This window comes from Neovison vison, chromosome 3 (assembly GCF_020171115.1).
Source record: "Neovison vison isolate M4711 chromosome 3, ASM_NN_V1, whole genome shotgun sequence".
In the NCBI taxonomy this organism is placed as follows: domain Eukaryota; kingdom Metazoa; phylum Chordata; class Mammalia; order Carnivora; family Mustelidae; genus Neogale; species Neogale vison.
Window position 1 is genome coordinate 67064625 of NC_058093.1, and position 18902 is coordinate 67083526.

Consider the following 18902-nt stretch of genomic DNA (forward strand, 5'->3'; position numbering starts at 1 on the left):
CGTAATATAACTCCTTAGTTTTCCATGTTTGTTCTCCAAGTCAAGTTGGAGGATTCTACCATGTTTTCATGAAGGACATGGAGGCTGTCAGGTGTTCTTATGGACCCCAGTAGTTGGTTCTATCTTAATCCACTAAATCCCTGCCTGGATGGGGAATAAGACAAAAATGACAAGCTGAAAAATGTAAACAGTATGGGTTTGGAGCCTTAAGCAATAAAGAATATACTCTAGTTAAATTTGGAAAAGGGACTAAAGCAAAGAATTATTGTTAGGCTTTTAAAGGAGTCAGCTTAGGGGGCACAGGGGGATGTTCTGGTGGCCTTCTGAGTTCCTGGCTACACAGCTTGCCCAGTCTGGCTTCTTGCCTCGCCCATCCAGTTTATCAACTTTGAAATGTCTTCTACCTCTTCAACAACTGAGTTCTGTTTAGTCCCAAAAACATCCTCTCGAGTCGGCTTCACTTCTCACCTCCCCCACTAAGGCCTCCCTGACTGACACTCCCTGCCCCACAGAACTCCCTGTTCTGTGCTGTTGCATCTGTGCCATTTTAAACAGTATAGTGCAGAGGAGGAAAGGTTCTCCCATAGGAATTGGAGAAGTGGCCTCATCTCTGTCAGGACTTGATCTGAACTTCCTCACCTCGTGAAAAAGGGGGTTAGAATAGAAAATTTCAGCCCCTTAGCTCAAAACCCTATACTTTTGTGTGATTATTTATTATTCTGATTATAGACGCAAACACTGGCTTTTTCTGTTTCCTGTGTTCCTCTTTTGCATCCATCTTTCCAATTAGATTGTAGATCCTTGAGGAAAACGGTCTTGATTCTTTATGAATTAATGAATTTTGGCTAATTATGGCTGTGTAATAAATGCTTGCCGAACAAATGAAATGATATATGATTCCAGTGACCTAGTAATGTGTGACTTTCAGCCATATCTGTTCCTAAGGTAGTACTGTCCTCTATCAGTAAAACACTAGTTCCATTTCAGTCTGGCTGTTTGCTCCCCATGAGAGAAAAGTATGCAGAAGTGTTTCAGAATAAGGCTATACCCTCAAGGTCTTTATGCCCTTCTCCTAAAAATCCTCCAGTGCAGCTGGATATGTCACAACTCTCTTTAGCATTCTTCCCATATACACTCATTTTCAGTTTTGCTGATCCAATGATATGACATTCAGCCCACTCAGGTCTTACTGAGAGAACTAACAAATCCTTTTGAACATTACTTCCACAGAGTAGAATATCTACCATCTTCATTTTGGGGATCTTCAAGAGATAGTAGATTCACTTGTTAGTTTCTTTTCTGTCTGATTATCTCCCTTCATGATTTAGTTGCCATTTCTTACTCCCTCTGTGATATAGAGTGAGTTCCTCTTCAAAATACCAAATGACCCAGCAACCTTATTGGCAGCCTGTCTCCCCCCAGCTGGATGCTGAAATTATGAAGCAAGATACAACACCTTTAATTACATCCCCAGACTCCAGTAGAGACCTATTTTCATAAAACTGCACTCTGGGTTTCTTGGCCTCTGTCAAACCTTATCCAAAGAGCTTTAGTTATTGAAGTACCAGAAGGACCTTATTTTTAGGTCTCATCTGGAATGTCTCCCAAGGCCTCTAACCTGTGGAGGAAAGTAGAGGAAGTTCCATCCCAATTTCTCATTCACATGCTCTGAATTTTTATTAATGGACATGGCTCCCACTCTCAGTATCGGACCTGAGTTTACTCATTTGAAGTGTTGTCAGTAGACAGCAGGTGGTTGAGGGCTGCTTTAGTTGTTCTTCTCAGGCAAGAAAGATGTAGTGTTACCTGCCCTAGATCACTGGGCAGGCTTGATTCCTGGACTTCTGCCCAATGCATGCCCTCCTCCAATGCATGTAGGGGGCACGTGAAGTCACCATGTGTATCTGTCTGCAGTAGGAACTCTCAGAGGACACAGACTGTTTTGCATTTTAGGAGTCTTCATCTACTGTCCCTCCAGCTAGAAGGACAGGGCCACTACACCTGTACTACTTACTATACAACTACCAGGAGGTTCCTTATTTTCCAGGTGCTTAGGGAAACCACATTTATTTTCCTTTGGTAGTCACATACACATGTACAGATGAATATACATGGAATCCAGAGAAGACTGCTAATATAAAGACGTGAACATAGTATTTTTTTAAAGATTTTATATACTTATTTGACAGAGAGGGAACACAAGCAGGGGGAGTGGGAGAGGGAGAAGCAGACTCCCCCGTCAAGCAGAGAGCCCGACACACTAGGCTTGATCCCAAGACTCTGGGATCATGACCCAAGCTGAAGGCAGATGCCCAACCGACTGAGCCACCCAGGCATGAACATAGTATTTTTTTAAAGAATGTGCACTTATTTCTTTTATTTTTGGTGGGAAAAATAATAGATTATACGAAAGTCCCCTGAACGCATAAAAGTTATATGATTGATTTCTTCCCATGGCAAGGCAGAGGTGGTATTTATAGTCATGCAGGCAGCAGAATGGAGATAATCTATGTTCTTTTGCCTTTTCTAACTGAAAGCTCCAGTTCCAATAGATAGGAAATCCCTTGCATCCATTCTAAAACTGACTGACTGGGAAATTTACCTTCAGGACTAGGAGGTGAGGGATATGAAAGTGGTTTGAAATTTAAACTGCAAAGGTAAAGCCATTTTGTAAATCCAACAGTTAAGGATTGTTTTAAGAACTCTGCTTAAATGTTTGAGAAGATGTTCAAGGTGATGCTGATTTTTTTTAAACCATTTGTGAGTGCATTTCTTTATTTAAAATATGTTGTGTTTTAGATGTTTCTGGTATATCACTGTTGGGGAAACTGGAAACGTTTGTTTCAGAGTGTGCAGAATGGCATTTAGCATTTATCCTAAGCTTCCAAAATGAACTAAAGGTTGATAGCTTAAAAGGGCAGTTTTTGAAATTTCTTTCTCCTAACAAGGGCAGCTACTCAGAATGGAAATGCAATGGTAATTGGAGGGGTATTCATCAGATTCAATTTCACTAGAAATTTCCTTGTATCAGAATCATCTTGGGTAACATAGGGCATACAGCAAAATATACTAAATCATTGTTTTCTTTGAAAAGGGCATTTGAATCTGAAACGGAAAGTGGTTACGCCAGTGTGGTTTTAACCAATTAACCACAGAGGAATTTAAATGCAACCCAATTTTTACCATTTTCAATGGTCTTTTTGTTCCCTGTTTGCATAATTCCATTCCAGTTCATCTGAATTATATTGTAGTCACTTCCTGTTCTGAGGTTTTTCTGCTTCAGAAAACATTAGAAATCAAGGTGTTGGAGTTTCTCTGTGACGGTTTCTTTATGATTAGTTTCTTTCCTTGCAAACTCCTAAATGCATTTTCTCTACCATCAAATAGTGGACATTTCATGTGTTAGGATTTTATTTGAGTGACAGCATATGTTTTTATATGTTTCTAAGGTATATAAACTTACCAACTTGACTCCATTGTAAACATTTTTCTGTAGTCAAAGTTCAGACAGAAAATTCAGTCTGATCAGTCTTTTTTTTTTTCAGTGATTTGAGTATTTCACATTCAGTTGATGGCAAAAATTTACTGTTTTCAACATGGATTTAACCCAAACTAAAATAGATTTCTGATGTAATTAATTCGACCAGCAGAGAATTATTATTTTTTTTACCCTCTGATACATATGAATAAAGAAAGAGCTGTGTCAGGTTAGTGATCAGGTTTTATAAATGAGCTTTTTTGCCTCGTCTCTCTCATATTGACAGGGGGACCAGTTATCTAAAATTATACTTTGGATTGTTTGTTGTTTTTTGCAAACAGGTGTCTTATTAAGGATTTTGAAAGGCGGCCTTCTGTCACACATCTCCTCGACCACCCATTTATTAAAGGAGCCCACGGGAAGGTTTTATTTCTGCAAAAACAGCTGGCCAAGGTCCTCCAAGACCAGAAGCATCTAAACCCTGTTGTTAAAACCAGGTATGGTAGATGGCATCTTCCTACTTGTTCTCTCTGGTTATTTGTAAAAATGGCATGTCATGTGTTTTGATTTGCTCAGCATTAGTGCTGGTAATTATCACATCCCTGCATTTTTGAGAGTTTCATTTACATGACATTAAGTACTCCATACTCCGTGGATGAGATCAGAAGAGCTTTAGGAACAAGCTGTTCATTTGTGCTCTTAGGCTAATATCTCTCAACTGTGGCTGAAATCCCACTCTGCCCTCATGTTCTAGTTAAAAACCAACACGCATCTATATTTATATTTAATAAATGTCGGAATTTTTTCAAACCAATAATGGTAGCTGTATGAAAACAGCCACGGCTGAGTTCGTGTGAGAAATCTTTACTTAGCCGTTGCTGATTAAAAAGCAGAAATGTAAGCTGTAACGTGATTTTGGAAAGATTACAAGTTAAACATGGAGGATTTTTCTCTAATGTGCTCTGAGACCCTATTTAGTTAAAAATTCCTTAGAGGCAATTTAGTATTTTTAAATGATCCCCTCCCACAACATAGGCCAATATCTGTGCTATCCAAAACAACTGAGTTTCTCCCTCCCTGCCCTGTTTTTCTAAAGGGTAGATTTAAAGAAATAAATGTTTTCAGTTTCTTAAAATGGTATTTTGTGTTAGTCTCTAAGAAATAGATCTTTGGTTTCTGTCCAGAGGGTGGCAGAATTTCTCTTTAAAAAAATTTTTTTTAAATGCAAATAAACTTGCTTCCCAGCTCAGCAATTACTCGGTTTTATAAAACTGGACAGGATGCAGATAAGCTCTAATCCATTATTATTAAAGGAACATTTGAAGGACTGGAGATAAAATATCACTAGTCACAAGGAAATATTCATGTATTCTGCAGAACACTGTTTACAAATCAAAAAAGCATGGGAACTCTTGGAGCTGAAGGCATAGTTTCAAGGTGACTATATCTTGCTGATTTTCTTTACCACATCAAGTTTCCTTTCGGATAGCTCAAAACAAGTTTTTTCCTACTCTTTCCCCCTTTCCCCTCTCATTTGTGTTTCTATGGCTTGCCCATAGGGTAGAGAAATTCTTGTAACTTGGTACCTTTTTGAGGAACACTCTTGAACTTGTGTTTAAGCCCCAGGAAACTAAAATCCCTTTTCTTCCCCTGTTTTTCTTCCTGTACACCAGCCACTGTCCCAAAACCACACACCACTCCCCCGGGACAGACAGCACTAGCACCACAAATGAAGATGAAATCAAATCAAACAGACCAAGCCAAAAAACAGAGCCAGCATTTAAATGCTCTAAGTTGAATCAGTCTTCTCCTCCTTTTCTCTATGTTCTGAAATCTGCTGCAGAACAATTAGGTTGCAAAGTTATCCATTTTTTCACATTTGCCTGATTTTGCCTGTCCAGATGTATATTCTCTTTTTAAAGATGTTCCTTCTTTTAGCATTAAAAATCAGACTCCAGTCTCTCTCACCCAGTTTCTCTCACTTCTCTTTATCTTTAAACTTCTTTGCTATCAGAAGCCTTATTTGGTTGCAAAGGCTTCTTACAGGGGTTTTACAATCTTCAGTTTCACTCAGGAGTTTGTGTTTCTTTCAAAGTCCTTAAACACGCACACACACACACACACACACACAACCATTGGTGCCTGGCTGGCTCAGTAAGTGGAGCCTTGCACAACTCTTGATCTTGGGGTCATGAGTTAGAGACTACTTTGGGTGTAGAGATTACTAAATAAGTAAATAAATAACAAACCCACAACCTCACAAATAAGAATCAAAACTTTAAACAGCCCTCTCCTTAATAGGTAGGAAAATTAATTCTAAAGGAAACACAGTACCTGTAACTGACTGTTAACCTGCCACCTGTCCCACGTTGTTACATCCTCGTAGCAACTGGCAAGGGGTTGGCTACATAGGTGTTTTTTAAGCCCACCCAGAAAAGCTCTCCAATATCTTTTGATGCTGGTGACCGAGTATATCTGAAGTTGTGAGGTTGCAAGAGAAGGTGGGGCAAAGAAAGAAGATTTGAGGCAAGTACATAGATGAGTGAGGCAGATGCCCACCTACCACTTTTTTGTACAGTTACCATCACCTGGCAGGCAGCGTGGTGTGGTGGTTGAAGCCACTGGCCTGCCAGGGTTAAACCCCAGCTTAGCTACTCAGGGACAGGTTGTTACATCGGTCTGTTCAGAGGTTTCATCATCTTTAACATGGCGGTTCTTTTGAGGGTCAAGTGAGTCCATATATAAAAAAATAAGTAGAATAGCTCTTGATACAGAGTTAACCCTCACAGTGTTATCTGTGGTAGAAGTAGCATACCGGGGTTTGTTTAATTCGGAGTCCTTCATTTCTGTTAAATACTACCTACCGCTTAGGCTTAATTTGTATAAATTCATCTCTATTTATCATACAACATCATAAAAATAAACAGTACTGAGGTACTGAATGTTAAAAACATCAATTTCTATCTCATTTAAAATATAATTTATTCATTTATTCATTCAAGAGACATTTGTATGTGTGCGTTTGTCAGGCTATCTGCTGAACAGAGGGACTACAAAGGCAAATCAGATACGGTTCCTGATAAAGAACTCATAGGCGAGTGTGTGAAATGGACAAGAATCAGATGAGGACATTTCAACATGAAAAGTACCTGGATAAAGGGATCCTGGGATACTTCCCAGAACACCCGGGAGGAAGAGACCCCTGGAACTGGTGGGAAGATGATCCTTGAAGCATCCTGAAGAACAAATAGAAGAGTTGAAGAGGGAGATTATTCTAGGTAGAAGGGAATAATGAGCAATGAGCAAAGGGCAAAGGCACGGAGGCTGGAGAGAGCTTAAGGAATTTGGTGAACACTTAGTGTTGGCTTTGCTGGAGCTTGGCATGGAACAGGGGGTGGGAGAACCAAGGCAGACAGGGGCCAGGTCATGATGGGCCAGGGAGCTTGGATTTGTTTCTTAGGCACTCAGAAGCCACTGAAGGTTTTTAAGCAGGCGTGTGCTCTAGGAAGGTCATTCTGATTGCAGTGTAGAGAATGGATTGAAGCTGGGCAAGGCAGGAGCCAGAGAGACAAGTGAGCAGATTATGGCAATTGCAAATAACAGAAGATATTGAGAAGTGTTACCCCAACTGGGCAGCCTCTCTGCCATGATTAAGACTGCAATCAAACAGAAATTATAAGACACTAAGAAACAGAGATCAGTAAAGAGATTTTGCTTCCTCTTCTTAACCTACCAAATGCAATGCCAAGTACTTCCAGATATTACATAAAGTTTCCAGCTTTCTGTAAGGGTTCTGCAGTATTCCAGCCCTGGGTCCCCCAGCTGGAAAGACTTGTTTAGTTTTGAGAACTAAATACAGAGAAATGAGACCTACAGACTACAGGGAAAACTGTCTTACTGTTCCTGAAAAGTCAGGGAATGTTCTGTCAACTTTAATATTTTCTCTATGGGAGAGGGACGTTAATGGTTTGAGGGGAAGAAGATAAGTTCTTAAAGGATGGGGCAAACTTGGACAGGTGAAGGAGAGGATCTTATGTAGAGGAAGCAAGAGGACGTGGGAACAAGGGCCTAAGAAGAGGGTTGACCTTGGGAAGAACGTCTAGGTTGATGAAGAACGTCTAGGGTTAGATGAAGCTATCCAGAAAATGTGAGGGGTGAAGGTGGAATAGGGAGAGGAGGGGTCCTATAAGGCACCTTATGGTGAATGGCTTTTGTCTTTCAAAAAAAATTAAGGTGGTTTCAAAGTTGGGAGTGTGCTGTGGACACCAGAAAAATGTTAACTCTTTAAAAGAGCCACCAAGAGGAATATTATAGAGGGTCCACTAAAGATGGACATATGATTGCTCAGTAGCACAGAAAACCCAGGAGGAACTTAACTGAATAGCATTCCATTGTAGTGAAGTTAGTCACTGTTTAACATAATGCATGTAGAGCATTCAGGAGAGCATTCAGCACCAGAACCTCTCAAAAAAGGTTACCATCACCACCACTGCCTTTCCTGTCTATTATCTCTAGAAATTCTTAGCAACAAGGGGCAGGAGTAGAGAGAGAGCAGCTATTCTGGTCTTCCGACTGGAGACTAGCTTGACAGACATGATGGGTGGACAAGGGAGTAGGGGAATAAAGATGAGTAAGAGAGTATCCTTGGGGTCTTTTTGGAATTTGGAAGAAAGTGAAGTCAGAAGTGGCTTTCTAACTTTTGAGGCCTCATCTGGGTCAAGACACTGGCAGTTGCAGTGCTGAAAAAGAACAGATTCCATGAGTGGATGATGAGAAAGGAATTGTAGAACTGAGGTCTTGGGAACTTTTTCTTTTTTAAGATTTTTTAAAATTTATTTGCTAAAGAGAGACACAGCAAGAGAGGAAACACAAGCAGGGAGAGTGGGAGAGGGAGAAGCAGGCTTCTTGCAGAGCAGAGAGCCCAATGCAGGGTTCAATCCCAGAACCCTGGAATCATGACCTGAACTGAAGGCAGATGCTTAATGACTAAGCCACCCAGGCCCCCCCCCCCTGCTTTTTAGGGAACTTTTCAGAAATAACGGGGAACTGGTCATATCTGAACTTGTGGACAAATTCAGTGGCACTAGAAATCAAAGTTGTTAGAGAGTTCACAAGTTGATGAACCCTGAGATCAGCATGTGGAAAGAATTAGCAAAGTGATTGGTGGGGGGTAGGGAAACCAAAAACTGACACCAGGGAACTGGATAGAGAGAAAGGAAAATGGGGGTCAAGTGCTGGAAGAGATGATATATAAGGATGTTGTGACATTTTTAAAAGGGCAAGATCGGTTAGGGAGAAGCACGGCTGAGAAATGCAGAGGGGAGTAGGGAGGATGTCCCTTGCCCTACCTTTTCACCGTGAGTAGGTGGGAAATGAAACTGGAGCAAGAGTGTTACATGGCAGTGGTCGACTTCAGGTCTGTAGAGGTAAGTGTTCAAGGGCCAGGCTAGGGTTCACTGCAGCTTGTTCACTATAGAGTAGGAGCTGCAGTGTGCCTGGAGAAGGGCTTGAATGCTGAGGCCCCATCTCCCTTCTCTTGGATCTAAGCATTCTTCTGAGTGGTCTAGTTGTGTGGAAAGTGAGGCCATGATCCATTTCCCTTTCACATTATGTATGTGAGGCAGCCGTGGAGAGCACCATTGTGTTGAAATTTGATACTAATTTCCTAATGCTGATTAAGGTGTATGAGTGTAACTGTTGGGATTTAAGTTTCTCCAGTAATTTATAATTTTTTGCCATAGCATACATTTGATTCAGGTATGGTAGAGAAATTATAAAACCAAGGCTAACTGTCTCAAAGGAGGTTGAAAAGCCCTAAAATCCTGTAAACAGTAGTTGGGGGCTCTCTTTTTTTACTTATTTGTCTGGGGTGCTTTTAAACAATTTGGCCATTTCCTTTACATCAGCTTCCATTTCCTTGGTCTTCAACAGGAATTTCCCCCCAAACCAGTTTTATAAATCCCTGACTTCATCAGTATAAGCTAGTGTCTTATATCGTCATTAACGTTTAGAGAAGTAGACATGAAAATATGTTTTGTTTTAATTACCTCGCAAGAATTAGTGGGAAAAAAGCAAAACTACTGTCTGGAATGTGAGTAGAGGTAGGGAAGGTGCTGGGTTGACTGTGCTGTGATTGCCTCCTACTTCCCAGTCTCCTGTTGTGGGCTCAATGGCAATCCTTAGTAAAATTACAAGATCCAGCATGTCTTTCCCCTGAGGAGGCTTGGGACTGACCGAAACCACAAATGTTAAATCCTCAAATGCCAGGGGGCTATTCTAAGTATTACTTGGTAGAAGAATTAAGTTGCTGGTTGTTTTCTGCTCTGTTTAATGGATTTTTATTCTACCCTTGCAATTTGCCTGAGGCTGATTAAAATGATGACCTCAGCTTTTCTGATTTTCTTTTCAACCTGCAGCAGTGACCTTTAAAAACAGATTCTCACTGTCTAACTGTCTAGCCTTCCCCAGTAAGCCTTGCTCACTCACTTCCTCTTTTACCTGCAAACATGAACACACATCCACGTCCACCATGTTACATACACTCATGAGCGTAAGTGAATGACTTCTAAATGATTACATTATCAAGTGCTGAGAATGCTTGACATAGGAGGTGAAATATCTTTCTGTGGCCATGACAGAAAGATCTGTCCTCCTAACAGACACAAAATAAATCCACACCAATATAAGTAGTATCTGCTGTCTATCTGTATGTCTGTAACTGAATGAATAGATTAATACTTAATTTTTTGATTTTGTCACTGATTCTTGCTGCCTAGAGAAGGCGAGTATATCCAATTCCATTTAATATGATTGATGATAAGATGCTAATTAATTGGAATTCTGGCCCAAACCGTGCTTTGATGAACAGATAGGGAGATATTATAGTAATTTCTCCCCCAAACAATTCTGTTCTTTTAGTCTGTGTATTGTAATGTTTGTTGGATAGATACAAACTTACGTTTTAGGTCAAGATAGAGCTCATGTAGTAGTTAAAGTTATCTAGGTGGTATCTCTATCTATACTTGACTTTTGGTAAAATGGTATCACACCTAGATGGTCTGCCATTGTTTTTCTCATTCTAGGTCCATGATTATATAGTTAGAGTCAAATAGAAATTTTTCTTTCATCAACTTTGTTATCAAAGGGTATATTAAAATGTTAATAATGATTTGGAAGAAATATAATAGTACTCCTTCTCTGGTTTTTAGTAATATTTTCTTCACTATATAGACTCCATTGAATGTGGTGATAAGGGAGTTCCTCTGATCTCTCACGTACCTCTGATCTATTCAGCTTGTCAGTTTGTTCCTGAGCTCTGTCCATGGTCACAGAAGCCTTTGTCTTAGAGTCTTGAGGACCACCACCTTTGAGCCTGGACCTTTTGTCTTACTCCTTCTCTTCTCTTCCCCCTTTTTTCTCCACCATCAACAGATTTTACTTCTTTTAGTGTCTGGAATCTGATGGGAGACAGTCATTCTCTACTCTTTCCAGTTCCACTCTTGGTTGGAGGGAGGGCTCTGAGCCTGAGTGTGGAGGAGATGACAGGGAAGTATCCTTCACAATGGTCCTGTCACAGCGTGACTGTCCCCAAAATACCATCAGGCATTTCTCAGTGCAATGTTTAATTTCTCTTACTAGCACAGCTCCTGTAATTATTAGGCTAAAACATTTTTATTTTGTTCCCATCTTGAGTTATGCTTTAGAGTGCCTCCTTTTCCTTTGTTCTTCATCATAGTTGGAGATAAAGGAAAGAATGCACTTCTCCTCTGTGAAGCACTGTTTTGACCTACCTACATGGAAGTCACTGTTTCCACAGGCATAGTTGACAGATAGGAAGAGGCTAAGGGATGAAGGGATTACTTTCAGACAAAATATATAATATTTGTCAAAATCCTTCATGGGGCCAGCAGCTTGAACAAATAAGTCTGTAGCCCATTGATGAGATATTAAAGAGCATGCATGCACAAATGGTTTTAACTATAAGGCTGGCATAGAGATGCAACTGTAGTGAAGGCAGCAGTCCTTCAGGAATTTATTCCAAGAGAACAATCCCCGCATTGTCTGAGCCAGTTTGGTACCCTCTACAGCTTGTTTCTCACTCGTGGGCTGGGCCCAAGACATTCCAAAGTCTCTCCCATCTTCTGTGATCTGTGCCTACCTCTGTCTTACGGAACTTTTAACCCCTGCTTGTCTCACCCACTCTTCAGATCTAGTTCTTACTCTCCACCCATTTCTTTGGACTTGATGTTTCAGACTTGCCCTTGTTCCCAGCTCACCTAAGCCAGGGATTCTGACACTAGTTCCCTCTTTTCCTGATCCCTGAAACCTAAGGTCAGTCCTACTCACTATCCTGCATCCCCCACGAACTGACACTCCAGGAACCAGCCCAAGCCAGGACTTTGAGTTTCTTCCATTCTAAGCTTTAACCCCACAAACTCTATTTGTCAAGGAGGCCAGACTTGACAGCCAACATACTTAGAGCCTCATAAAAAAACAAGTAAGAATCTAGCAAAAAGCAGTATAGACTTTCCTGGGATTTGAAAATGACTTTTGAGTCATTAAAACTTATCCTCTTGATTTAATAGAATGCCTTTCACTATTCATCCATCCACTTATCTATCTATCCATTTCTCTGAGCTTTGAAACATTCAATTTAAGTACCTTGTAGTTGGAAGTTCATAATTTTCACATTAAGGAATTCTTCAGCAAAGATTGATAATATATGCTATTCTCAAGTAAGGCACTAGATGGAGCATGTGAATTTAAAGGAAATGTAAGCTGGTAATTGCCAGTGACAACAAATAATTTAATGAAAGAAAACTAAAAAAATTAAACCAAGTTATTTTTATTAATTTCAACTAAAAATAAACAAATGTTACATACACTCATGAGTGTAAGTGAATATTTTTTAGTAATATATATATTTTTTAAAGATTTTATTTATTTATTTGACAGACAGAAATCACAAGCAGGCAGAGGCAGGCAGAGAGAGAGAGGAAGAAGCAGGCTCCCTGCGGAGCAGAGAGCCCGATGCGGGGCTCGATCCCAGGACCCTGGGATCATGACCCGAGCTGAAGGCAGAGGCTTTAACCCACTGAGCCACCCAGGCGCCCCTTTAGTAATATTTTTTATGAGTGTATGTAAGGTCTAGGATAATTTTTAAAGAACAGATAAAAGCTGGAATAAGTAATTTTTTTTTTTTTTTTTTTTTTTTTTTTTTGGTCTTCAGTAGACTACAAACCCCATAGCCAGAGGAAAATGAAGTAGGTGAGAGCACTAGTTGGGGAAGGTAGAGATGGGGCCAAGAGATTTTTTTTTTTTTTTGCTGGTAGAGAAAATGAAGTTATTTTGATAGAGTGGAAATACCTTGCATCAACATCAGCTTCTAGATTGCCAGCTACAATTTTGGAAGCAAACAAGTCTAAGCAATTTGATTGCCAACAAGCATGGGGAGAGGTGATACATGGCTAATCACAGCGGGTAAAATCTTCCAAAAGTTGTTTATAAAATATTATAAGGGGAAGGTTCTTATGAGAATCAAGCTCAGATTTGCAGACAGCATCTGCATGATTCCTGGAGATTAAATCTGTGTTGGCAGATAGACAATCTTCTGCAGGGTTCAAAAGATGACAGTTTCGATCCTGGTGGTATATTGCATTGTACATGTTCACCTTGAAAGTCACAGCTTTCTCTAGAGTTTATTTATTTGTGATATTGCAAGTGAGGTTTTGTCAGTATTTCCATTTTTGGTTGGCTGTTAAAATGTCATCCAGAATGAGGCCTGACATCCCTGTATGCCATTTGGGCTGCCTTGAAGATCAGGTCAGGAGTTACTGGAGGAAAAAAATAATCCATGGGAAATTTGCTATTGATTCAGTAGTATTTCAGATTTTGATTTCCCCAGTCTTCCTGTTACTGTTTACTTCTCAAAGTCCCATGCATTCTCTCTAAGGCATTTAGTTGCATTCAGTAGGGAGGCAGACTGGAGAGAGTTTACTCCAACTTGACTGGAACCAGATCTGTGGATGATTTTTTAATTCCTCATTTTCATTGTTGAAGATGTATAGAATAAACTCCAACTTAGCCTATTTCATACAATTGCAGGGTAGGGGTTTAGAAAGGGGATAAGGTAACCATATTTAAATGAGAATTTAATTATTTTTTTAAATGTGTATTTCATTTCATGTTGAGTTTCAAGGGAAAGTATGCTTAAGTTTTACATGAAGAGGATTTGGCCAGAAATAGGCACCCTCCTAGCTAGCAAAGTGCCTAGCTAGAAGTAAGCAGCTCTGAGTTTTAGTAAAAATTTGTGTTTCAGTTCAATCTGATTTCTCTTTGACATCACTAATATGTTAGGACACAGATGAACAAACCCTTCTGTTTAATAATTTTAAAAATTCTTAGGTTATAAATTTGATTTTATTAAGTAAAACTAAGCTTTATCTATCTTGGATCTCTATATGGATTAGCAGCAAAACCAGCTCTAGCATTGGAAATGACTAATCCCACACTTCAGATACCCCTTCTTCAAATCTGTCAGTGATGCAAATTAGGAAGTAAAATTAATAGGCAGGAAGAGGGAAAAAATTCAGTGTTTTCTTTGTCCATTTCCTTCACATTATGATGTCAAGATTCAATATGTAGAGCTGTTGAATTTACTTCTTCCTTTTTACTGCCTGTGAAACGCATGTAGCAAGGGACAGAGTGTACAGCGGGATGCTATGACGCCCACCCGGCACATACAGCAACACGTTGAGTCAGACTAGCTTCTGGGACCTGGCAAAATAAAATTGTATCCTGTATCCTATGAGCATAGCAGGTGACAGCGAAGGACCATGCAGTGATGCTTCAGAACTGACAGTGCCTGGAAGGGATCTTACACATGATTTTGTTCAGTATTCCAAGTAATATGTAGAGTAGTGCAAATTGTTGATTGCAAGTTTTGACAGTACTTGGTACATGTTTTCAACTCTTTGCATTTTTATATCCACGACCATATTGCTTTCACAGCCCCTGTGAGACAGACAGTTGTGAGAGGTTCTGTTTATAGATGAAGAAAACTGAGATGCAGGCTGATTGCTGAGTGGCCCACCCATTCCTCAGAACCCTGAGATGAGGACCCAGAGCTTTTAACTTCTAAGCTGTTGCTTTCCCCCTACACCACACTGACTAGTGATACCTTTACGAAGGAATTACAGGAAGGCCTACTTTGACTTGAACTGATTTTATACCTTAAAGAACTATATTTTGGTATGCCAAAGGGGATTGGCGTTGTTTGCCAACCAAGTTTGTTTTTTATTTTTGCCAATCAGGTTTTTTAAATGCTTGTGGAGTAAAGCCCCCAAGAGAAAAATCTCATATACATAGACAAGGGGATACATATAAATATATTCAGTGTTGCTTTATTTAAATAGCAAAAATCGGAATCAATCTAAGTGTTGATAATCATAGGACTGAGTAAATAAATTGGTATATATTTATATAACGTAACATTACCCAGTGATTGAAGTGACTGAAATATGTATATGTATATAGTTTAAAAAATCATAATGTTGAGTGGGAGAAAACAATTTTGCAGAATGAAACACTATATCATTTTTATAAGCAACATACAGAATATGTATATGGCTCATGTGTATGATCAGTATTTAAAAAATAGACTGGAAGGATACCCACCAAATAGTCGTCATTCAGGAAAGGGGAGTGGGATGAAACATGGGTAACAGAGATTTCAAATAAATAAGGTAAAATGTAACCATTTTAAATTTATTGATATTTGCTTGCTTATTCTCTCAGTTTTAAATATTTTTCAAAAAGTTGGGGTCGATGCTGGTGGATAGCACGAGGGAACCTCAAGGGCAGTACCTGGGTGAGGACTATATTCCTCCCAATGAGCAGAAAGAACATGAGATACTTATTTCTGGAAAAGCTGTGGTTGGCATTTAAGAAAAGCAAACAGAAGTATTAGATGGGCCCATTTGGCGATATTCCTCACTGTAGTAGAAAGGGGGCTTGAGGTCTGCCCTGGATAGTTCTACAGCCACAGGGAGAGGGCCCTAGGGCTTGGGGACCTGGACTGCACTTGCTCTTTCTGTCCCCATCACTGAAGTCTCTGAACACATGTGGGAAGATTGTGAATGAAACATTCTCGTAGTCTACATTCTGCTACAATTTTTACTATATTAATGCTAATGTTCTCTGGATAAATTTCTAGGCATGAAAGAATGCATACCAGAAGACCCTATCATGTGGAAGATGCTGAAAAATACTGCCTTGAGGATGACTTGGTCAATTTAGAGGTTCTGGATGAGGTACTAAATATTTAGTAGGCAATTCTCACTGCTGACATTTGTTTCATGTGAATGATCTGACCTTTTTCTTGTAGACCATGTTCTCCTAAGGTCACATGAAAATTTAATTGTTTGTATAGCCTTGAGGTGACGCTCACGGAGCATTTGGTTGCTGTGACTGTGATCCTGTGTTGTGTTCATTTATAGTCCCCCAAATGTCCTAAATGATGAAGAGGAAAGGATTTGAATTTTTTCCAATAAAGCCCTTTATATTATAAGCCTAAATGATTTATTACATCACCAGGAATTGTTTTCTGTTTTAGAGGAAGTGCAGTTTAACTCTGAAGTCAAGATAGGTGTTTGTCAAAATCTTGCAATTTGCAATGATGTGAATGGAACTAGAAGGTATTATGCTAAGTGAAATAAGTCAGTCAGAGAAAGACAATTATCATATGATCTCTCTGATATGAGGAATTTGAGAGGCAGGGTCAGTGTGGGGAGTGGATCTTAGGGGAAAGGGAAGGAAAAAATGAAACAAGATAGGACCAGGGAGGAAAGCAAACCATAAGAGACTCTTAATCTCAGGAAACAAACTGAGAGTTGCTGGAGGCAGGGGGGTGGGAGGGATGGGGTGACCAGGTGATGGACATTGGGGAGGGTATGTGCTATAGTGAGTGCTGTGAGTTGTGTAAGACTGATGATTCACAGACCTGTACCCCTGGGGCAAATAATACATTCTATGTTAATTTAAAAAAAAGATAGTTGTTTGTTCTTCATAAAGAGTAGCTTTATTTAGGGAAATAGTGGAGGATAATACAGCTTGAGTTCTAAATTTGAAAGCTGTGATAATCTCCATTTAAAGTATGCATGTTTAATAGAGCTGTTAATTGCACTGGAACTGCTTTTGCTGATTCTAACTCCAGAGACCTTTAACTACAATGCATGAATCACTAAAGTGTAACATAGAAGTGTTCAATTCCATATTCCCACTACATAAATTTTAAGTGTAATGCTTTTAGAAAAGAAGTTACTATTTTTTCTATACTTTTATTAAACCAAATTCTAAGTAGAACATTTTGATTTGATAAGACAAGTTCTTCATAATAACAAATAAAACCCTGTTGGCTATCTCAATGTTCTTTAGCAAGTCCTAAGTAGGCCTTATTCTTTCAGCATATTCCTATTTTTTTTTCTTCTTCTTCCAAGCCAAATATCTTCATTGAGGATCCTTAGGGTCACTGTATGATTTAAATTGCTACTTTCCTCTTTTAGAAAAAAAAATTCTTATGAGACTAAATTTGTTATTTTGAGAATTCTTTCTTAGTTAGAAATAGTGTTTACTCTCAGTACTATCTATCCTCTTTTTAGGATTCAATTATTCATCAGTTGCAAAAGCGTTACATGGACTTGGTGATTTACACATATGTTGGAGACATCTTAATTGCCTTAAACCCCTTCCAGAATCTAAGCATATACTCTCCACAGGTAAGGGGTGCTGTAAGAGCATGTTACTCCTTAATAGGAAATTAAAAAACCACAAGGGAAAGTGAAAAGAAGGGGAGAACGAGAATAAACTGCTGCTGCTTTAGCAACCCAACCTGCAGATGGTAAAACAACACAGATGGCATTCTTCCATTTCGTGGGTAACTTTTCAGAGCAAGGTATAATGGTAATAGCAAACATTCAGTTAGTGCTTTCCACATGCCAGAAACAGGCTTATCTCACTCACTCCTTGTAATCCTATGAAGCAGGCATGATGTTTAAAGCTGTTTGGCAGATGAGGAGACTTAGCATGGTGAAGTTAACTCCCATGCAAAAGCTCATGAAACTTGTAAGTGAAGAACTGGAATTTGAACTTATGCCTGTAGACTCCAGAGTCTGTGGCTCAATAGCCTTCCTGATGCTATAATTCCCCTAACAAGTAACAAAGCCTTGGTTTCATGGGTAACAGGTACCGGTGCATTAGATATCATCTTTAAATTAATTTTTTCTCCTTCAGTTTTCCAGACTTTATCATGGGGTGAAACGTGCCTCAAATCCCCCCCACATATTTGCAACAGCAGATGCTGCTTACCAATGTATGGTTACTTTTAGCAAAGACCAGGTAAGAATTCTCCTTCCTTCCCTACCAACTCATCCAGTAGGACGTGTACTGTCTTCCTCTGCAGCTCTTATGTCTTCCTGAAAACTCAATTCTGGTTGCTGGTGCTGATTCAAGGAAATAGAAAATGAAACAGTAGCTCAGTGATACAGAAATGGTGGTAAAGTTACAGCAGCCAGAGAACGTGAAAATTCTTTTGGAGTTACATGAAGCATTGGTATCATAAGCACTCATTTTCCCTGATAAAATGTAGAAAGTGTTTCTACTATGAATGTGAGAACATAGAGCCAACACAAACCTGATTACATGACTACAACTGTAATAAAAACAGAATGTAGAATGACATAAATGAAATTCCTTCTTATTAAGGTCTTGGAATTTTCATGGTTTGATATTTTTTGTATGAAATATTGCGCACAGGTTGACCGATCAAGCCCCACACCATTTAGCTGGTGAGAAATTATGGTGGATTTGGTAGAGACTGAACAGATTTTAAATTCAATGCTAGTTAATTACAAAGCTCACGCATAAAGCTTCCCTTTCTGGACCTTCAACTCGAGGTGGTGATATAGCCAACCTTAACCCTTCCTTTACTTTTACTATGTATATTTTCGTTTGTGTCTTTAGTCTGTTTGAAATGAAAGTAATAAAGTGGGTAAGAAATTTTTTCGAGAGAGTTACTGTGTGTAAATTTTCTGACATCTGTGAAGTCCCAGCTTTGGGTTTGTTAAGGAATAGATGAAACTATAATAGCGCGAGTTACAAAATAAAGTCTATGGATTCACTTCAGGTTAGAAACTTGGCTTCTCTGCATTCCGACCTTTCCCAAAGACTTGTGAAGGGTTCATAGATTTCATAGAAAGGGAGTCAGTGGAGAGAGACACATGTATTTCTAAATTTGAGAATTTTCCCCATTGAGTTTTTTCTGACACTGAAGGTTGTGTCTTTTCCAGCACCAACCAGTTCTTCGATTCTCCAACAGCAATTGGATGCCCAATGGTTTGATTCATTCAATTCTGATACTCATTTCCCA

The 18902-nt window shown here is 39.4% G+C and overlaps 1 protein-coding gene across 1 annotated transcript in view; it reads left to right on the plus strand.

Annotated features, from left to right (window-relative positions):
• Window positions 1-18902, plus strand: part of LOC122902579 (myosin-IIIb) — a 105768-nt gene that overhangs the window by 27085 nt on the left and 59781 nt on the right. The window contains exons 2-5 of the mRNA XM_044242308.1: window positions 3820-3975; window positions 15693-15789; window positions 17137-17253; window positions 17768-17872. Of these exons, the coding sequence (XP_044098243.1) occupies window positions 15703-15789; window positions 17137-17253; window positions 17768-17872 (309 nt within the window). The 5' untranslated portion in view covers window positions 3820-3975; window positions 15693-15702. The remainder of the gene's footprint in view (window positions 1-3819; window positions 3976-15692; window positions 15790-17136; window positions 17254-17767; window positions 17873-18902) is intronic.